The sequence below is a fragment of the Panicum virgatum genome, chromosome 1K, assembly GCF_016808335.1.
Source record: "Panicum virgatum strain AP13 chromosome 1K, P.virgatum_v5, whole genome shotgun sequence".
Lineage (NCBI taxonomy): Eukaryota > Viridiplantae > Streptophyta > Magnoliopsida > Poales > Poaceae > Panicum > Panicum virgatum.
In genome coordinates, this window is record NC_053136.1 from 19,289,128 (window position 1) to 19,310,989 (window position 21,862).

Consider the following 21,862-nt stretch of genomic DNA (forward strand, 5'->3'; position numbering starts at 1 on the left):
CTTGAGATCTTAAGTCTCTCTTTCCATTACCTGTCCACCTCACCGGCTTTGCGCGCCGCCGCTAGCGCGGACTCTGCGTGCGCGGCCTCGCTCATGCGCCGCTCGTTCTAGACGACCCAAGTCGACTGGACGACCCAAGTCCAGGTCTACGATGTGATCAAGTCCCTCCTCGAGCTCCTGTCCGACGAGGTCTCCAGGAAGCTTAGCTCCTGCGCACTCGACGTGCTGCTGGACGTCGTGAAGTGCTCCCGGAGCGGGCCCACCAAGGCCATGGAGGTTTGCGCCGTGGACGTCCTCGTCGAGCTCCTTGCCGACGCCGATGACCGCCGCGATGCCGAGCAGATACTGCTGCTCCTCAAGCCCCTGTGCAAGTGCCCCGAGGGCTGCCTGGCGTTCGCGGAGCATGACCTGTCGGCGGTGCAGGCGACGTCGGACTCCTCGCCGCTACTGCCTTCTCAACCCGCGAGGAAGCGCCGCGTGGAGCCGGCAACGGCGGAGGCGTCGCAGCCGACGGCGTTGAGTACCTCCTGCCCACACAGCGCCTCGGCGCGCAGCATGTGGAGCCAGGCTGCAAGCGAGCCGTCCCGCACGGCGGCCCTGCCGCGGCACTCAGCGGCATCGGCCACCGCGCGCACCATGGCCACCAGCTGCGGCACGCGCCGGCGCTTGGGGGTGGTGGATGCCGGGAGCTCGGCAAAAGGCGCAAGGCCAGACCACCAGAACGCGTGGCCAGAACGAGCGGTGCATGAGCGAGGCCGCGCGCGGTGCGCATGGCGCGCGTGTGACGCGGCGACGGCGAGGCTTGGCCGGGGCCTTGCCGGCGGCGAGCGGCGACGCAATGGGATGGGGGCACGCGCATGTCACGTTCCAGGGGGCGGCGAGGCACGCCCCAGCGATGGAAAGGTGAAACGGCACATATTTCCTGCATTCGATCAAGTACCTTTTTTCATTCTCGAAAATTGTAGAGTAATCCTTCTCCTTACAGATGTTTTCCAAAATCAGTTGGTTCAAACCGAATCAGGTTCAAACCCAGATTTTTTTCTCTACCACAGAGAAAAATCAGGTGGTTCAAACCGACTCAGGTTCAAACCCCAATTTTTTTTTATCCCTTAACAGAAGATAATCAGGTGGTTCAAACTGATTCAGGTTCAAACCCTGATTTTTTATCCGTCTTAGCAGAAAAACCTGCGGCTTCAAACTGGTTTAAGTTTAAAAGTTATCATTCCAAAAATCTTTGAGCTGTACTTTCAAATTTTTTATTGGCTCTGGTATTCGCTAAACCTTTCGAGGTTTAGGGCATCAAAACCTGGAAGTCTCATAATTTCTCGACTGGCTTTTGTATTCGCTAAACCTTATGAGGTTTAGGGCATCAAAACCTGACAATCTCATAATTTTTCGACTGGCTTTGGTATTCGCTAAACCTTATGAGGTTTAGGGCATCAAAACCTGACAATCTCATAATTTTTCGACTGGCTTTGGTATTCGCTAAACCTTTCGAGGTTTAGGGCATCAAAACCTCAGTCTCATATTCTTCAACTGGCTCTGATATTCGCTAAACCTCTCGAGGTTTAGGGCATTAAAACCTGGCAGTCATGAAATTCTTCGTCTACTCTGGCACTCGTTAAGCTAGGAATGGTCCGAGACACGAAAGCTTTGAAGTCTTACACCAACTATAGTTTTCACGTCCTTGACTACCTATGGCCACTCATTGCAAGGACGGTTACTACACACATCAGTAGAGTACTTCATGGCCACAAAAACAGATATAAGTGACGTCTCAACATAACTCGTTCAACACAAGACATAAAGTATCTGTTACACTGATGGACAAATGTGTTCACAAATGACGAATCATTGCATTACAATAAGTTCAAAGACACAAACATGTTCAAGCTTCTCCATCCGAAGGCTGCTCCAACACATCAACAATCTTATTGGCAATGGGCTTCACTTCCTCGACATACTCAGCGAATTTCTCGTCTGAGCATCCCTCAGCTAACCCGTCGCCAATTGGAGCAAGGTTAACTCCAGGCCAGTAAGACTTAACTAACCCCAAGACGTGCTCCATATACTGCCTCGATGTCTTGGACAGGAAGCCAGCAATCTTTTGAGGAGCCTCGCAAAGACGCTCCACCAAAGTCCTATCACCGGCGCCACCATCTTCGACGGGCTCGACCTACTTCTTGCACCACCGCCTTAAGATCGGCTAGTTCTTTAGCTTGAAGATCCCTTTCAGCTACCAAGTCCTTGATTTGCTTCATGTTCTAGACAAGTTGCTTGTCTGTATCCGCTTGGATCTTGGTTAGCTTCTCCACAGCATCTGTGTGATGGTACATAATATTCATCAGATCCGTCACCAGTTCTTCTTTTGTTACTAACAATTTTTTGAGTTCTCTATGAGCATGAGACAATATAAGTAGCAAAACAACTAAGGAGGAGGCGATCGACTACTTCAACTACAAAAATTAACAGCATAAGGGAGTTACCTTTATGATCCTTGGATAATTTCTTATTCTTCTCCTGCAGAAACTTATTTCTCTCCAATAGAGAACTATTGTCTTTTCCAAGGCTATCAACTTGTTTCTGCAGGGAATCTGTTTCCTTCTCATGATCTGCCTTTAGCTTCTCAAGCTCTCCTCGAAGACCTGTGATTTCTTGGAGTTGACGCTCCTGATCCACGGACAATCGCAGACCTTCTCCAGCTTGTTGCAGCGCTTGAGCCTTGGCAGCGGCTTGTTCGGCTAGTTCCTATACAGAGGAGCTCATTGAAGTCGACATTTATAATAGGAAAAGATAAGTATTCGATTTCATTGACACTTACACTCAAAAATTTCTAAAACTCGAGAATTTTTTCTTCATATAATTTTGCCCCTTCCACCGGCAGCTTTGGTTCTTCTTGCAGATTCTCGTGAGTCGACTGCTCGACTTCCGGGGCTATATCGGTGACCTTCTCTTGATCTGTCGACTGCAAATCTACTCAATGAAGAAAAGATAAGGGCGGTGGAAGGACAAAATATAATTTTGATTTCTAAACTAGGAAAAGATTTCATTACCAACAGAGGCGCCTGTGGTCTTCTCCACCTCAATCTCCACTGGTTCAGTCGAGGGAGTCTTTTCAACTCCTGGTTCCATCGGAGCGGGCATGCTCTTCGGCTGTTCCAAGGTTGTGGGAGTCTCCTCGACTGGTTTGGAAACTGAGGTTGGACCCAAGTCTTCAAGACTAAGGTCAGCTGCCTTGCTGCTTCATAATAGCACACCATAAGGCATCCCAACTACTCGATAAAATATGAGACAACAAATGACCAGGAATGACTTACTGGCACAATCTCTTAACCTGTAACTTCCTCGGTCGCAATAATTTCGGGATTATAATAGATCCCGAGGAGTTCTGTTCCTTGGCCACGCCTCCAGAGCCAGCCGCGGACACACCTGGACTAGCGGCGGCAGAAACTGTGGAACCACGCGTGTGCTTCTCACTTGGGAGGCTAGAATTAACAAAAGATATATAATTAGAATCTGAGAATTTATTCAATTTCTGACGATATTTATGCAAACATACCTTTTGTCGCAACCAGCTGATGACGCCATGCGTTCACGCGTCTCTGGCGATGCAACTCGAGATCCACTCGTTGCGGAATCTTCTTGGGCAGCCATTGTTCGGCTCCCATCATCGCCATCTCCTCCCCCAGACGGATCTGCTAAAAAATTGGATCATGTTTTTATCAGTTTTCAACATGGATATATATATATATATATATTCAATTGGAACAAAAAACATGGAATTGGATGCAGACTTGGGTTAACTTGTGCAGCAGGCACAACTTTAGGGAGTGGAGGCCTACTTTAATAATTATCTGGGTTTATCTGCACAACAATTCTTTGGATTAACAAGACCGTGGGAGATAAAGTACTCGATACTTATGACAAATCGACTACTTTACGATACCTCACGAGGACGCTTGTTTAGTCGAAAATCTTTCACAAATTTTGGGATCTCGAATACTCCTCAAGTACTCGACATACCCGATGCAAAGCATCTGCTTCAGTAATCTTGTCGATGGTCAAGTGTCCTGGATCATCATCTCCAGCATAGAGAAATCCAAAATTGGCTCGATGTTGCAGCGGCTGGATGCGCCGATAGATCCAGTTCATCATTACTGATGTGCCGGTCAAGCCTTTCTTCTTCAAGTGCTCAATCTTGCCGATCAAATCATTAATTTGAGCAAGATTTTGACCCTTCGGATTCCAACTGGCCTTTGGAGTTGGGGGTCCTAGAATTCTATCTGGGAGTGCTGGTGTTTGGTTTTCAACATAAAACCAGAAATCTTTCCAGTCAATAACTTTGTACGACAGTTTGTAAGGGATATACTTCATCCCTAGACCCTGGCACAACTGAAGTTTGGCCCCTCCAACTACATCTACTTCTGTGACACTGGGTTGGGGCTTTAGATGGAAAAAAATATTGAAATAAATCGAAATGGGGTTCGATTCCCAGAAATGTTTTGCACAGGTGAACAAAGATGGAGATGTAGAGAATGGAATTTGGGTTCAAGTGGTGTGCTTGAATGCCGCAATGGAAAAGAAGTCCGTGGAAAAAATCAAAACTTGGAATCCCGAAACCACGCAAGATATAATCTTTAAAAACAATGGTTTCCTGGTCTCCTTCATGCGGAGGAACATCTCCTAGGGCATTACGCCAATGGATTAATTCACGAGGTTGGAGGAGTTTTTCTTCGACAAGACCAAGAAGATGGAAGTCAGAGCACTTACTTGCTCTCCATCCTTCAATCTCGGTTGGGCTTCCTACTCCGCTGGGTTTCTCCTTTCCCTTGCTCAGACTCTTCTTGGGTGCCATCTGAATGAGGGGAGTTCCTTCTTGTTGCCGCGCTCGGGGGCTAGTAGTGACTAGTTTCTCAAGAACGAAAGAGGGAAACAATGACAGAGGCGGCAGATTCAACTACACAAGTAAGAGAATGTGCTAACCCTGGTTTTACCGAATGGTTAAATAACCTAGTCAGTGGCATTCATGTTAATAAGGATAAGTCGAAGAGACACGTGCCAGTTAAGAATTATTTTTGAGCAGTAATTAAAGGATTCTTGTGAACGATTATCTGGTTGATCATTTTTTTTGAAGGAAAGGTTGATCATTTTTTTGGGATTCGGTTCCGAAAAAAGAGGTTATCAGATATTTCGGATTGATTGTTATGAATTTTTTTTATAAGGAATATTTCCTGTAAGCCACGGTTTTTAGATTCTTAATTCCAAATCTATGGGATTTCGTTCTAAGGCTTGGGGGCTACGGGATGTGTGGCATAAAACTATAAAAGGCATATTTTTCAAAGATGATTTGAATGGCAAATGAAGATTTGAAAGATTTCTTGGAGACTGATTTGACCCTCAGTCTGATTCTGCGATTCAACCTAAGGCTCGGGGGCTATTCCATATGGAGCGCGAGTTCATCATGCACCATATAAAAGAAGATGATTTGGGGTGTGAGCATCTCATAGCCTCGATGCAGCCAAGGAAGTACTCGAAAGACTACTCGAAGCACTCAACGAAGAATAGGAGGATTCTAGGAGCACTCGAAGCACTCGACAATGTCTTCGAAGTACTTGACGCCTGCAGGACTCAACTACAAAGAGCTCAGGGGCTTGTCAGACCTAGGGTAGCAGGATTGCTCACGGGCATGGAATATTCTAGAGTAAGGATAGCGTATGAAATGTACCTTACCTCTTTGTAACTACTCGTACAGCAGTAGCACTAGTTGATATACAAGGAAACTACCCGACCATGATGGAGTAGGACTCTGTTAGTATAAGGCTATGACTTTCCATGTAACCCTGTCCCCCCCAAACTATATAAGGGTGGGCAGGGACTCCTCCAAAACATACGCATCATATAAGCCAATACAAACCACCACACATGATGTAGGATATTACGCTCTAACGGCCTGAACCTGTCTAAATTTTTGTGCTCCTTGCACCATTGCGTTATGATCTTGTCGAGTCCCTGCCTACAATTAATCTCCTCGGAGTATCCCTCGGAGAGCTTGGTGGTAAAACACCAACATCACCTATTGCAGTATCTTCAAAGAATGCACCGTAATCATCCACAAAATTAGGAATGCTCTCCTCTTCTTCTTCATCATTCTCTAGCATAATCCCTCTTTTTCCATGCTCGATCCAAACATTGTACTTGGGCATGAAACCGCTTGCGAACAAGTGACTGTGGATGTTTCTTGTTGAGGAGTAATCCTACTCGTTCTCTCATAATTTGCATGGACAATGAACAAAACCGTCGTACTTGTGTTTCTTGGCCGCTTCGATGAATTCATGCACACCAATAATAAGCTCCAACGAACGCCAGTTGGCGTTGTACATCCATTGTTCACTCATCTAGAAAAATAAAGAGTAAATCTATTAATTTCTTTTGTTCAAGTCACCACTACAGAAATCTTTATGGAGGCGCGCAAAAAGTATTAATCGAGATGGTTTTGCTACCCGCCTCGGTTAATCAAAAAAATTTTAAAAAAGAAAGGCCCGCCGAGCCCATCTGCAGTTGTGTCCCGCCTCCGAGTCCCGCGCCCGAGCCCGCCGCCACCGCCGAGCCCGTGGCTGCTGCTGCGTCGCGCAGCGGCCGGATCCGGACCCGCCACCAACGGATCCAGCTGCCCCGCCCCCGAGCCCGCCGCCGAGCTCGTGGCCGCTGCTGTGTCGCGCTGCGGCCGGATCCGGACCCACCGCCAACGGGATCTGGCCGCCCCACGCTCGAGCCCGCCGCCGCGCTCGCTACCGCCCTGCACCCGAGCCCGCGGCGGTCGCGCCCTGCTGGAGAGGGAGGCCGAGCGCCGCCGCTTACCCTCGCGTGGAGAGGGAGGCCACCGCTCCGTGCCCTTGCTGGAGAGGGAGGTCGCCGCCGTGCGACCTTGTCGAAGAGGGGAGGCTGTCGCCGCTCTGTGCTATTGCCCAGATGGGGCTGCGGGAGAGGGAGAGGGAGAGAGAGGAGAGGAAGGAGATGGGGTTGCGGCTGAGGGAGAAGGAGAGGCAGGAGAAGGGAGGGGAGCCGCGCCGCACTAGGAAGGGAGAGGGAGGGGCGGCGGCAGTGCTGAGGGAGAGGGAGGGAGTGGGAGAGAAAAGAAAAAAGCTAAGTCCTGTTTATATAGCTGAGTGCGGTAGTGGGCTTTAGGCTGGGCCTCATTTTTTGAGGCGGACGTCTTATACATGTCCGCCTCTGTAAATGATTAACCGAGGCGGATCCTTTTAACCACCTCGGTAAATAAAGCAACCGCCTCGATTAATATATTTTGAGAGGCGGTTTTTTTAACCACCTCGGTTAATAAAAAATGATCGTCTCGTTTAATCGCAGGAATTAACCGAGGCGGTTTTTTAACATTCCCACATCTGAGGCCTTTTCAAAATGCCTCGGTTAATCAATTTTTGTAGTAGTGTGTGGATAGAATTCACTACACTTATCAAATAATTTTTTATGTTCAAATAAATGAATAATTAGACATGATGCTCTAATGCATCATGTTGCAAAGGTATTTCTAGGGAATAAACATTAATTACTCATTAACCGATAATTGAATGCACAAGTCATTAGAATTATTGTAAAAATAATAAATTAAATCATTTGCTAACTACATCTAAAAAATTAGGGTAAAGTCCGTTTTTCAACCCTGAACTATCACGATAGTCCGATTTTAGCCCTTGAACTACGAAACCGGACATCCTACACCTCCAACTAACGAAACCGTTTGAAAAACAACCCTGGCTCAGCCAAAGGCGGTTTTGCTACAGTAAAATTTCTGAATTTCTGGAATTTCACACCTCTCTCAATTGAATAATAAAGAAAGCATAGTTAATATTGTTTAAAAATCATGATATTTTTTTGGGAGGTAGATCAAAAGATAAGGAATTTATTTTGGCTAGATGTGATACATTAAACATAATGAAATTTGAATTATAAAATTTTAAAAATGGGTAGAATTCAAAATTTCTTGAATTTTTGGGTTAGCTAAACCTTTGATAAAAATGAAATAAAAATATGATAATTCATAATTTTTTATTTATTTTAATAAGGTATTTTTTATTGGCCCAAGTTTTTATGAAAGTTTTTAAATTCCTTCGCAATGCTCAAATTTGAATCAAATTTGATTCCTCAAATTTTAATTTATGAATTTTCTATAGAACTTGGGCCCATAAAAAGTACCTAACTAAACTAAATAAAAAAATATGAATTATCATATTTTTAATGCATTTTTATCATAGGTTTAGCTGACCTAAAAATTCAAGGAATTTTGAATTTTACCTATTTTTAAAATTTTATAATTCAAATTCCTTTATGTCTATTGTAGCACATCTAGCCAAAATAGATTCCTTATCTTTTGATCTACCTCCCAAAAAAAATATCATGAGTTTTAGACAATATTAAATATGCTTTCTTTATTATTTAATTGAGAGAGGTGTGAAATTCTAGAAATTCGGAAATTTTACTGTAGCAAAACCGTCTTTCACTGCGCCAGGGTTGTTTTTCATACGGTTTCGTTGGTTGGAGGTGTAGGATGTCCGGTTTCGTAGTTCAAGGGCCAAAATCGGATTATCGTGATAGTTCAGGGTTGAAAAACAGACTTTAGCCTAAATTAAATGAGGTGCTAACTATATCTAAAAAGTTAATTGCTAAGTCATGAAGAAAATTGTAACCTTTTTGACTAAAAATGCAAAAATTCCCCATCCCTGCCCTCACTCGGCTACCATGAATAGTGAGTTCATGGCAGCTGTTGGGGGGTGGGGGCAGGGGGTATTTATAGACGCAGGCCAAAGGCACCGGTAGGCCCGTTGATGGCCAAGTGCGAGGTGGGCGATCGCTCCAGGCCCCCAAAAACGAAGGGCCCCCACATTTTAAGAGTCTCTAGCTATAGCTTCTAAATCAAACACTCCAAATACTAAATAAGGGCTGCCTCTATTTTTTAGGTGCTCCCCTTAGGAATTGAGGGTGGAGGAGAGAATTTGAAGGTCTCCCCAAAATAGAGGGCCTAGAAGAGGGTCTGCTAGAGTGCTTTTTTATACTTAATTCTCTAAAATTGAGATAGAGGGTTGTTTAAAGGTTCCGCTGGAGTTGCTCTAAGGCTTTTTAATCCATTAATCATATTATATTGATCATCCGGTACATTGCGATAACTGAATTATCGCAGCGAGCATCCTCCGCATCAAGTAGTGTGTCCTTTCCGGATTCTACTGGCATTGCTGGCTGTCGCGAACTTGCAAGCCGCGATTGTGAATCCCGTAGGCCGTTGCCACTGTCGATGATGAGCCCCCTCCCCTCCGGGCCCTGGACCATGGAACCATGTAGGTGCCAGGTGATCCACTGATCTTTGATCTCAGCATCTCATGTACCACGGCAGCAGTCAACAACAATTTAAGAGACCCAATGTGAATACGTGATGTACTAAGGTGAGTTTGAAGAATGTGATTAGAGCTGAATTTTGACCATATCTAGCCCAAATAGCACAACTAATTTTCATCCATATACAAGTGCTATTCGAATTAATTCAAAATACTGTTGTTTTGTTTATAAAATTAATTATGAAGATTGCTAATTTTTTTATTAATTAAATTATATAATTGTTCAAAAGTATATCTTAATTGTGTTAAGCATATAGTATTTTAATATTTTAGGTCTCATATTCTATTTCGCACAGGGGCCCAAAATTTCTAGAGACGGCCCTGGTCACCGAGTGGTGCGCCATGACCCGGTGCTAATTCTCGTTCGTTAGCACGTGATCGTGGCACCAAGGAAACTTATGGCAAGTGCAACTACAGGCACCGGGTCGTGGCATGACCCGGTGCTAATATTGGCACCACTAGCACCGGGTCGTGCCACGACCCGGTGCCCATGCTGCCAAGGGCATTTGGTACTGGATCGTGGCTTGGTACTGGATCGTGGCAGGACCCGGTGCCAATGCTTCCTGCCACGATCCAGTACCAAATGCCCTCTGCTGGGCTCGGCACATGTCAAGAGTACCGACTGCAACAATAGCGGGTATCTTTGGCCTAGATCTTTGGCTCGTTATCTAGTAGTGCCACCATCAAAATCCTCTTTTTTTGATGGGCATGCTCATAAACAGACCCAACTCCACCAGGAGCATTCTCCGGCTAGAGTTTGAGTGGAGTAGAAAAAAGTAGAGTTAGAGCGGTACCAAATAGGAGCTAATTCGCCTGTGCTTCCGGCCAACAGGCTCTTGTGGCGTTCGTCTTCTCCTCTTGGCTACTCAACGCCGACGCCCAGATGGCAGCCGCGCCGCTGCAGACTTCACTAGATCGCCGCACCAGACAATGGGAAGGCGAGGTCTCTGTTGTTCCATGGGTAGCTGGGGGCAAAGCACTCCGTCTTTGCTTCCTAATCAGGCCGTGTCCCGTACTCCCGTTTCGTTTCCATCTCCTGTTCTTGGACAAATTAAAGTTCCAGAAACAGGGAAATCCTAGTTCTGTGTGACTATAGGCGTACCTCCATTGTGATGGTTACCCTCTCTACGTTCTTGTGCAGCACACGTGGCTTGGACGAGTTTGGAGCAGGCAGCCGACTCGCGACCCGCCGGATAGTCGTGCTATTGGTGCTATCTGCTAATGGGTGTATCAGAAGAGCAGCTGATAGTACTTAGTGATGTAAGTTATATATTTTAGGTTGATTTAAAAAGTTGATAAAATAAACTAGAAGGACATTCTGTGTATATTAATTTAGGAGGAGAAATGGAGTAGAGTGATATATCATCATAATTAATTAGCTGACTTACAAGTTACATCCTTAAGGCTATCCGCATTGGGGACGGGGAGCCCTCCACTACCTCGTCCTGCAGTACGGTTTTGCTGTAAAAAAGCCCCACCGGACTATGCTAACACATCTGCCATCCTCCCGTATTGGCCTCTAAACGCCAAATCGAGCGCTAGTAGAGGAGGCACGGTACACACCGATGTGGCGCGGGGCCCGTGCTCCCGGCCGCCGAGTGGGGAGAGAGAGGACCGTCGGCCACCGTGACCCATGCTCCGCCACCAGTCGCCACTCCCCAGCCGCCGCAGTCCGTCCGCCGCCGCGCGCCGCTCCCCCGCCGCGCGCCGCTCCGCCGCCGTGTGTGATGAGAGAGAGAGAGAGAGAGAGCAGGCGAGGGAGGGGATTGGGAGGTCGGGGAGGGAGGCGACAACGCAGCAGGGCGCGACTGAATGCGGATGCCGGCGGCGGCACACCAGCGCAAGGGAGAAGGAGGCCGGGGAGGAGGAGGCGCACCCGATGCCAACGCCGCCGCTACCCGACAGCGACGCCGCCCGACGCCGCGCCGCCGCTCCCGACGGCGCCAGGGAGGGAGCAGGGGACGGGCCGCGCGCCCGCGCTGCTCCTCCGCAGGGGGTGTAGGGGCAGGGCGGGGCTGCGCCGCCGCAGAGGGGCCAGGGCCGGCGCCGAAGTGGGAGACCGGGGGGAGAGAGAGAGATGGGAAGGAGGGAGGGTGCGGTGGGCGGTGAAGACTGGAGAGGATAGTGGGCGGTGGAGATAAGGTTAGGGATGGGTCCCACTCATCAGTCAGTGTATATGGGGTCGGTAAAATAGATTTGAGTAGAAAACGTGACTAGGATATAATATAGAGGGTGAGATATAGAGTATAACGAGTGCGGAAAAAATTGTTATAGAGAAAAAAATCTCGATCACCAAAATAAAATATTTTTTTTAGAGAATAAAAATAGAGGACCACGAATGCGGATAGTCTCGTACTGCTACAACGCAATCCTTGGTGGTAGGCATACAACAACGAGGAGAAAATTACCAGGTAAGATGCCGGTCCTCTGCAACGGGTCGCCCTGGCTCAGAATTGACCTCTCTATATTTTGCTAGTGAGCATATGAAACTAGTGATCAGGATTGATTAATAAAGTATAATCATCATATCTTATGGTGTTCCTTTCCGGAATGATTAAATGGGAGACCGCATGCCCAAGGATTATTATTATCTTTTATAAATATCCCTTGTTATCTTGCTTAAGGCTACCTTATCCGGCCCTGCAGTGTCGGATAAAAGGACCAAACCGCCGCAGCGGCCTCCCGATCTCTGCCCCGCCGCCTCCCGACCTCCGCCTCCGCCCGCGCCGCCGGCTCTCCCCTCCGCCCGCGCCGCCGCTTCCCGGCGTCCGCCCGTGCCGCCGCCTCCCGACCCTGACGAGACCAAGGCGGTCCAAGGAACGGGAGGAGCTTCACGGAGCCGCGTTTGTGGCTCCGGCCCTGTTTGGCAAGGCTCCACGAGCGGTTCCACGAGCGACTGCGGCCGGAGCCCTGCCAAACGGTGGTTTCGGCACCGGCTTTAAGTCTGGAGCCGCGGTTGGAGCACTTCGCGGCTTATATTGGAGAGGAGAAGCCCCAAAACCGTGGCTTCGTCCGGCTCCGGGGAGCCGCTGCCCCTTTTGCACCCGCACGCAGCACCGTGGTGGCCGAGCTCAGCCCCTTGACGCATGCCGGTGGTGGTCGCGGGTAGGAGGCGGTCCTCGGCGGCGCGATCTACGGGGAGGAGGTGGTCGGCCCCGACAGCCCGAGCCGCAGCGCAGGTGCGGCCCCGGAGATCCCCCGCCGCCGCCGGAGCAGGACGAGGAGGCGGAGGACGCAGTGACGCCCAGGCCGACGCGAGGCGCGGGCCGCATCAGACGGAGGAGGTGGCCGGCGGCGGCACGATCTGCGGAAGATGTGGCCGGCGGCGGCTGCACGAAGGAGGTGGCCGGCGGCCGCCCGCTCTGCGCGGCCTGTGGGGAGCAGAAGCGATGGAGGAGGCGGCAGGTTTGGGCGATTGGGAAGGAGACGGGTGACTGGATAAGGGGAGGGAAGAAAAAAGGGAAAGAAAAAGAAAAGAAGAGAGAAAAAAAAGAAAAAGAAAAAAAGAAAAGGGTAATTTAGACTTTTTACGGTCTCAATATAACAAGTGAAGCTGTTTTGCCGAACATTTTCTAAAACGGCTCCAGCTCCACAAAAAAAACGCTCCACCTCTGGAGCTGGAGCCAGAGCAGTTTTTGAAAGAGCCGGAGTCATGCCAAACAGGCGCTCCATCTCCACCATTCCACTCCAGATAGCAGAAATTCCGAGGCTACATCCCCGGAGCCGGGGTGCTCCACCTCATTTGGCAGGGCTCCGCGTCGAGCCGAGCTGGAGCCCTGCTAAACAGCCATCTATCGACTACAGGCTCCTCCGTCCAGTGAATTAAGGCTTGCTCCAACCATTCCCCCCATCCAACTCCCCCTATATGTACTTTCTACTATATTTTACTACCTCACTCTAAAAAATTCCTCCCTCTATAACTCCTTCTCTCCAACCATTCCCCCCATATTTATTCCCCCTATATACTATCACTCATTAACTAACTATTTATTTAATGTTTTTGAATTTAAAAAAATCATACAGTATTTATACTGTCATAATACACATCATCACCATGTTACGGGGCTCAAACAAAATTAATATCGCGAAAAAACGGTGTGATTAGAGATATAAGAGGAGTTGAAACTCACCATACATATGGGGGAGTTTTGGGGGAACCGTTGAATCGGATCCCCCAACCTCCCCTACGTGGGGTGGGGGATGTATATGGGGCTCCGTTGGAGCTAGCCTAATGGGCCTCCCCGTTCCTCCTATACAGAGTGGCGCGGGGCCACACTGTCGGGAGGAGAAGAGTGGGCCACCACCAACGTCGGGAGCTGCGCCGCCGGTCGAGGCCGCGCCGCCGATCAAGCCCGCCGAGCTTACCACGCCGCGCCCGCCGAGCTCGCTACGCCATGCCCGCCCACCGAGCTCACCACGCTGCGCCCGCCCTCCGAGCTTACCACACCTCCGCGGCCCGCCTCGCAGCGCGCCGCCGCGGTCCGCCTCCACCTCGCCGATGGGTCCCGACGCCACCGCGCGCCTCCGCCTCGCCCCGCGCCGCTACGCCTCCGCGGCCCGCCTCCGCCTTGCCGCCACATCGCCCGCTCCCACTGCCCGCCGAGCCGGCCGCTCACCGCACCGGCTGCCCGCCGCCGCGGGTGAGCCCGGAGAGGCGGGCCCATGGCAGGGAAGGCTGCGGCGCCATGGATGGCGTTGGAGCTCCGAGAGGTGGGCCCGCGAGCATGAGGAGCTCTGCTCCCGTGCGCTGAGCTCCGCCTGAGGGCCTAGGTAGGACTCTGGAGTTGTGGGGAAGCCCGAGGAGCTGCTGTCAGGCCGGTCCTCATCGTGGTTCGGCGCGGCGCCGGAGCAGCACCTCGCCGGGGCTCTGCTGTTGTGGTAGGCTGCCGTTCAGCAAGGGAAAAAGGTGGAGAGAGCAGCAGGAGGCATTTGGGGGAACAGGACCGCTTGTGGGGGTGCAGGTCTGGCCGTCGGCCAGCCTTGGTCGCCGGCGAGGCCGGGGTGCTGCTGCCCCTGTTCCTCAGCCAAGAGGAGTGTGCGACAGGAAAAAAAAAGAAGAAAGGAGTGGACCCAACAGCCAGCGTGAGAGGGAGAGAGAGAATGGAGGGAGGGGGTAAAAAAAGAAAAGTTAAAAAAATCTGACACGTGGTTCTATATGTGGTAGTTGGTATAGAGAATAAATATCACTCTATTCGGCTTGTTAGTCGATCAACCAGCCAATAGTGATTTTCTTTCGCACCAAACCAGCACCAGCCACTAGTCAGCCAAACATAGTGGTAAAAGATGGATGGGTGCGGAAGAATTAGCTATAGAAAAGAGAATATCGATAATCAGAATAAAATATTTTTTTAGAAAATAAATTTAGAGTACGATGTGTGCGAATAACGTAAGTTACCTACACGTACGCTACCTAGCGTTGACCGCTGCCACTGCGCTGGTGGCCTGCCGCAATTGTCTTGAGTTGCCCACTACTACACCTCCCCACCATGTCCATATTTCCATGTTGATTGAATTCGTTCACAAAAGTCATCATATCGGTGAAGATAGCTTTTGATTGATTTCCTGTCATGTAATCTTGACCTTCTTAGCATGGAGCAGTTATATGTCAATTCAGATGATAAATTTTTAAGTTATCATCTTGAAGGCCGGTAAAAATTAGTCATCGGATGTAACTGCATAGAGTAGTATCACAAAATGTCCTTTGGTGAGAGGAAGACCCGCGTACGTACAGATCAAAAAAAAATTGATGACGTCACTCCCGTATTACTAATGTTTAAAACTGAAAAAAGCTATAAATCTTAAGCCATTTATCCAAATTTAATTCCAATTATACTCTTATACACAATGAATAAATAATAATACACGGAAAATAAAAACTGAACGTTGTGAATATATAACTACATTGAACAAACATTAGAAACTTACCATGACAAGTAGAATAGATGATTGTATACATGAATAAATAATTTACCATCGCAAAAAAAAACCTAGTCTACATGAGTTGATGGCTACACGGGGGACAAATAATTCTACATTGAGAACAAATCTATCCACATCATCAATAAATTATTTTACATGTAAACAAAAAATATTAACATTATGAACAAATCATTTTTACAATCGGACAATTATAAAAGCAAACAGATGGGTCTGCACGTGAACAATTAACTCTACATGATGTGTCGACATCGTTGAAAATGTACTATTTAATAGATAAACAAAACACATAAACGGCTAGAAAAAGAGACATTCCACTTCCGATTAGTACCGGTTGCTTTAAACTAGGTGCTAATGCGAATTTAGTACCGGTTCTAGAGCATAGTGCCCCCGGGGCCATTTAGTACCGGTTTTTAACACCGCATTAGTACCGGTTGATGTTATGACCCGGTACTAAATAACTCCCGGGGGTCCCAGCCATTTAGTACCAGTTTTTAACACCACCCCGTACTAAATGGCGGCATTTAGTACCGGGTGATGTTATGGCCCGGTACTAAATGCTCCATCCCGGTTACGTCAAAATGATAGCATCTTCTATCCACTCACATGTGCTATGCGGATGGGATGATAGAGGAGACTACGCGCGAGGCCATAGGTCATAAGTTTGAACCCTGGCGCACGCGCATTTATTCGAATGTATTTTTTTCTAAGGTATGGTACATTTAGTACCGGACGCTGCGACCGGTACTAAATGGATGGACCATCCATTTAGTACCGAACAGCCCGTTTTTCAAAGGGATAGTACATACAGTACCGGATGTTGTAACTGGTACTAAATGCAACGTCCATTTAGTACCGGCCGGGCGGCCGATACTAACGGCGGTAGGCGCCCGATACGAATGTGACTTTTTCTTGTAGTGATACACATGGAGAACAAGTTAGTTAACAAAAACAAAACAAGGGGAGCCTCAAGGCTCCTCCCACTCGCTTCGCCCCCCGCGTGGGCGACCGAGCGGGCCTCAAGTTCGAGAGGCCACAACCCTCCCCGCCACCCCCTCCCACCGTGCCGCCACCTGAGCGGGCCGCCGGAAGCTCGTCCGGCCCGCGGTGAAAGCGGCGGCCGGGCCCTCCCCCTTTTTCTCTGGCGGCTTGGGGCGGGCGCGGCCGCCCGGTCCCCCCGGTGCTCCCTCATCGGCGGCTGCATTTTCGCTGTGGCGGGGGTTGGTCCCCCAGATCCGGTGTGGCACTGGCCGGATCTGGTGGCTGCGCGATAGGGGCGCGTGTTTGTGCGAGGCGGGACAGCCGGCGCTGAGCAGTGGCTGCGGCGGCGGCCGGTGCTGGTTGACGGCGGCGGCGGCGGCCGGTGTGGGTTGGCGCAGGGGGGCGGTTGCGGCCGGTGGTGGCGTCGGTAGTGGTTGCGACCGGGTGTCGCCGGCTCCGCCGCCATTGGTGGGGCCGAGGGCATTTCTGCCCATGGGCGACAGGATCTGAGGTGAGGTGGCTGGTGCTCCCCTTCTCCTCCTCGAAAGTAATGCTGGTCCGGTGCTGCCTTGGTGGTGGGGCTGGGGGCTAGCTGGTGCTTGCTAGTGGCGCCGTTGTGGTGCTTCGTGTTGTGCTGGGTTTCTTCCGGTGGAGGCGTTGCGGAGGAGAGAAGAAGCGGGCTACGGGCTTGGCCAAGAACGTGCGGCAGGCATGGTGCTGAGTCGAGCGAAAGCCTTCACTGACGCTTTTGTCAGTTGCGATGGCGGCGGCGCCCTTGTGGCGCCGTTATCCCTGTTGGGGGCACCATTGTGAGGCACCATGTTCCTACTGCACGGGACTCTTTAGGGTAAAAACCCTGTTCATCTTTGGACGTGTGACGGCAGCGCCATTGGCTTCGTGCCCTCGCTGGAGGCACTGCATCTGGAGACCCGTCTTGGCTAGGCAGTGGTGGTGGTTGGTTGGTGGTGTTGCCCGCGCGCAGCGGTAGATGAGATGCGCTTGGTCCATGTTGGCATGGAGGTGCAGAGGATCCATGGGTGGTGGAGGTCTTGAGCCAGTGCACATGGTGCAGTGGTGTTCCCAGTGACGGCTGGGCGGATGTTGTTGCTTTCAGAGCAGTTTCAGATATCTGAGTCCTTTGCAGAGGAGTGTGAGGCGGTGGGAGAGGCGAGGCCCCCATGCAGAGTGGCCAGGATCAGTGTTTTTCTTCGGCGCTGCGACGGGAGTGTTCTGCTGAAGCACCACTGGAGCAGGAGGATCGACAATCGTGTGTTAGCGGCTTGAGGGTGATAGTCCCTTGGTGGAGGAGTTTGAGGTGCCGCTCTGGCTGGCAGCGGGCCGCGGCTTCTGCGTGGCACAACGTTGAAGATGACGGTGCAGTTTACGGTGGCTTACTTTGGGCTCCTCTCCCTGGTTGTGGTGGTGTTGTGTTATGTTGTGTGCGTTGTTTGTGTGGTGGTGGTGTTCGCTTCGGCGCGTAATGTACAATTGCTTTCTTTTTAAATGACAGAGCAGTACTCCTGCTATCTTTTCAAAAAAAATAACAAAAACAAAACGAGAAAAAGTGAAAAATAGTAGTACTACTGAAAAGAAAAGAAAAACGAAGAAGAAAAGAAAACAAAACTATGCTTGACTACATTTGGATCGGGAAAAGATGATGCATCTAAAAGAGAGAAATATACTAAGTAATAATTAAATTTCATCAGATATTATATATTAAGAAAAAAGTCCAGATGATTGTCATTAATTACAAAAATGTTGGGTATTTTAGCGTCACGAATAAATCCACAAGCGCACGGATACCGTTGTAGCTTTCACCTCTGAGTATTCCAAGGGTTATCGAATCCATAGGAAACGTGTGCGCACTATCTTCTATTCTAGTCGGTCCAAGGACACACCAAGATAGGTAGAAGGGTAGAGAGAATTCCTAAGATAGTGCTACTGCAGAGTTAAAGGTCGATCTCTCAGGCACAATACTCGCTTCGGGCACCGGCTTACAACTAATCTGCCAGTCGACTCCGGCCAACAACTCTATGCTATATCCGAACATGGAGGATTACAAAGGACCAATAGGTCTGTCACCACCTATGGCCTACCTCTAACAAACCGTGGGATATAAGGCAAACGAAGAATGACCCTTAGTCTAGACACCACGCCTATGCTACTGATTACTACTGCAGTCTAACTACATATGACGTCCCGTAGCAAACTACAGCACTCCGTATAAATACGGAGCGACGAACCCGCTAGTAAGAGAACTGATCTCACTCAGCTACAAGCACTACTGGCATATACTATACCAAGTAAAATACTAAAGATAGAAACCACAAATGCTTACTTAATATCGAAGAATGTAGCAGCAGCCGTAGAGGTACAAGCTAGTAACAGAGTGCCGACACCCCGGCACTACTCCCGAACTACTTTCTCACTCTCGTAGACGTACAAAATGGAGAAGAGCGCCGACAAGCCGGCGCCCCTCCTGAGTACCTCTCCCCTCTCCCTAAGCTAGTAAACTCTAAACCAAAGAGGAGGCTTGAAGTTGCACTTGGTGGATGTGAAACCCAACTTGGAGGGAGCCAAGGGTGTGCACGGGTGAGAGCTGCAGCTATGCATCTTGGAACCAACTTTGTGAGCCAATGAGTAGCAGACATGTGGCTGGGAGAGGCGGTGGGGCCCATAGGCTAGGTCGGCCGACCAGGGGAGTCGGCCGACGGCCCATTGGTGCCAACCGCCCCCAACTTTGGTTGTCCGGCTGTCCTGGGCTGCTTTGTCCTAATCACATGCGTAATGGCCTGTCCTAAGCTGGTTTGCTTGGGTCTTTGGGCTTGTTTTGATCCAATTAAGCCTGAACATGTGCTCTGTTTGGTCGACGTCTTTTGCCTTGAATCGAGGAGTGTGTTTCCATACTCTTGAGGTGTGTTTTCTGCCTTATTTCACCTGCATACAAATATTTACCAACACTCATGGAAATGGTCAGTAATAAACCCCTACCACTATGTTGATGTTCATATTTTATGTATTTATGAAGGAGTTGATGGCCTAAATTTGATACTTAAGCGTCGTCAACAACTCCCCCGCACTTAGCCTTTGCTCGTCCTCGAGTAAAGGATAAAGGACTAAGGTAAAACATGACTTCCAAAGGTATGAAGCGAGAATAAGAGATATTCCAAGTCATACCTTGCACTTGTGAACTTTGAAGTGTCTATCATGCCTTCTTGGGTAGTTGAGGAATGAAACAGTATTGAACCAATTCACTTCTACTCCTCATGTCAAGTAGCTTGGGATTTTTTAATAATTTTTCAAAATAAACCTTGCTTAGCACCTCATTTGATTCTCTTAGATCGCTCAATGTGTTATGTCCTTACCAAGGCATTTGACTTGCCTCCTCTTTACCCTACTTCTAGTGATGGCTATATGTGGAGCTCAAGGTAGGATATGAAGGATAAGGCATACTTGTATCACATGTATTGCAAAGTCAAAAACTGGATCTAAAAGAGAAAAATAAGTCATACAATCAGATTAAGATGTGCACGTGTATGGACTATGGTGGATGGAATGGAAACTCCTTTTTGTATGATCTCTCTCCCTATATAAATTCTTTTGAGATCATGGCTATCTTTTTGTTTCTTTTTTTTCATGGACCTTCATGTGTCCATATATTTTTTCCTTCTTTTTTCTCAACACTTGGACCTTCATGTGTCCATTTTTTTATAGCCCATGCCTCTTTTTTTTTTAACAATGACTGGAGAGAGAGACCAACACATACTATAGAGCATTTATTGTATAGAATGGATGGATGGTACAATGCTAAGTTCTCATAGAAGCATAGCAAGGTGTATATGGTGTGCACGTGAATCTTGATCATGAAAGCATGAAAAGAATTTATCTCGAGGGTCACAACAGTTTGACAAAGCTCAATGCAAAAACAAGCAACATATGTGTATAAGGTTTCCAAGAGGTATCATCATATGGCTTTGGTAGGACTTTGGCATATCAAAGAGGAGCTTTGCAAAGGGGTTTCCACATTTTCAAATAAATTTTCTAAGCACTTAAACAGTAATAGTGAAGATCATATCATTCAAACTATAACTCAAACATCAACTACTTAGATAAGCATGATTTCCTAAATATTTCTATTCACAAGTATCAAGATGATAAGCATGGAATAAAACATATGCAAGCCAACCATAGAAAATATGTAGAGCAAGTGGAACACACTGATTCATTTTGAGTTTGATTTTAATGGTTCAGCATCAAATTCACTCAAACTCATGAATCAGGGAGAGTTGAGAGGTAGAGGGTGCACAAACCCTCGCTTTTGAAGAAGATGGGGATCAAGGCAGTGGTGACTCAGCCAAACCACCAAGTGGTCAGCTAACTCTGGTTCCTTGTCATGTTGGCATAGTCGATGTTGTGCAATACCCTTGTGGGAGACCTCGAAAGTGTATGGCAATGATGATCCTGAGAGATCTCCCCCACACTTGTACTTATACCTGGTGTTGCATTGAAACAAAATGGTGGAAACAAAATAATGGCTCTGCCGGTTTTAAGAACCAAGGAGCACTAAAATTTATTCAAACTAAATTTTACTCTCAGCATGAGACTTACTCGGGCGATCCTCGGGCGACCTCCCGGCAGGACTTTGTTAAATGTCGAAAGTAGGACATTGAGAGTACGTACCATGGCGTTTTGTTGATGAGAACTCAATATTGTCAGCATGGCAAGTCCTCTCATTTTTTTTCATATTTTTTTAGGTAGCAAGATGTAAGAACTAACACCATTTTCAACTCAAGATACAAGTTAGCAAGGGAACACTTACTTGGGGTACTCACATTCCTCCCCCACATTTGGAGTTTGCATTGCTGGGCGATAGAACTTCAAGTGTGTGGAGTTTAAATCTCCTTTTGTAGTTACTCCCTCGCCAAGATGTACCAAGGTGTTGTAGTTGGTGTAGCTCTCATGTTCATAGGAATCACCTTGTTGACGCAAAAATCAACACACTGGAATCCGAGGGCAAGTGTTCGCCGAGTCACGAAAAGTCAACCAAGCGTGCCAGTCAATTTGACCTGAAATTGACAAGGGAGAAAACAAAGTCAAATTCGAGAGCGTATTGGCTGGGATTCCGAATATCTCTCAGATGGGCGTATCGGCAAGCTTTGCCGATACTATAGACGACAAAAAGATATTAAATGCAAGCGCGTAGTAAAAGAGCGCATCGGCAGGATGCACTAAACGACAAAACCGGCTTTGAACAGCCGATTGCGTATGTATAACAAGATCTAAGCTATGAATGTGTAACTCAGATGATGTGAGCTAAAAACATATCTAAACTGGCTCTTGAGATAACAAAAGTGTTACTCCAAAACCTAAAGCCGATCTAGTATGTTTTTAGATGTGATAATGGCCAAAAAGCAAAGGAAAACCTACAAATCTAGCCGATATCGATAATTAGTGAATAAATCTTGACGAGACGACAGCGATGCACCCGGAAGTCAAAGCCTAGATAAACTCGATAACTTTTGAATAGATTTGAACGAAGC

General features: G+C 48.2%; 1 protein-coding gene across 25 annotated transcripts; it reads right to left on the reverse strand.

Annotated features, from left to right (window-relative positions):
• Nucleotides 1-1,748: 1,748 nt before the first annotated feature.
• LOC120698565 lies at nucleotides 1,749-11,509 on the reverse strand. 25 transcript variants are annotated; one of them, XR_005684927.1, is made up of 11 exons: nucleotides 11,281-11,509; nucleotides 10,507-10,619; nucleotides 10,199-10,440; nucleotides 3,947-6,395; nucleotides 3,795-3,864; nucleotides 3,560-3,698; nucleotides 3,318-3,485; nucleotides 3,054-3,238; nucleotides 2,822-2,973; nucleotides 2,487-2,748; nucleotides 1,749-2,320 (listed from the first exon to the last, which is right to left on the reverse strand). XR_005684927.1 is itself a non-coding variant. In XM_039982262.1 (7 exons), exons 1-5 carry the CDS (start codon nucleotides 6,332-6,334, stop codon nucleotides 2,834-2,836), a joined length of 660 nt encoding a protein of 219 aa, XP_039838196.1. In that variant the 5' UTR covers nucleotides 6,335-6,387; the 3' UTR covers nucleotides 1,749-2,320; nucleotides 2,487-2,748; nucleotides 2,822-2,833. The 25 variants fall into 25 exon arrangements, 3 of the variants coding, with proteins under 3 accessions (XP_039838196.1, XP_039838190.1, XP_039838182.1); XR_005684926.1 differs by having other exon boundaries at nucleotides 10,793-11,509; XR_005684924.1 differs by having other exon boundaries at nucleotides 10,199-10,619.
• Between the last annotated feature and the right edge of the window lie 10,353 nt (nucleotides 11,510-21,862).

What these genes read in the sequence shown, in the direction of transcription:
- LOC120698565 (XM_039982248.1), bottom strand. Translation starts at nt 4,855, where the DNA reads ATGGCACCCAAGAAGAGTCTGAGCAAGGGAAAGGAGAAACCCAGCGGA. An exon ending in TCAGCTGGTTGCGACAAAAG is followed by an intron (nt 3,486 to 3,559) that starts GTATGTTTGCAT and finishes TGTTAATTCTAG; the next exon opens with CCTCCCAAGTGAGAAGCACA. An exon ending in GACCACAGGCGCCTCTGTTG is followed by an intron (nt 2,974 to 3,053) that starts GTAATGAAATCT and finishes TTCATTGAGTAG; the next exon opens with ATTTGCAGTCGACAGATCAA.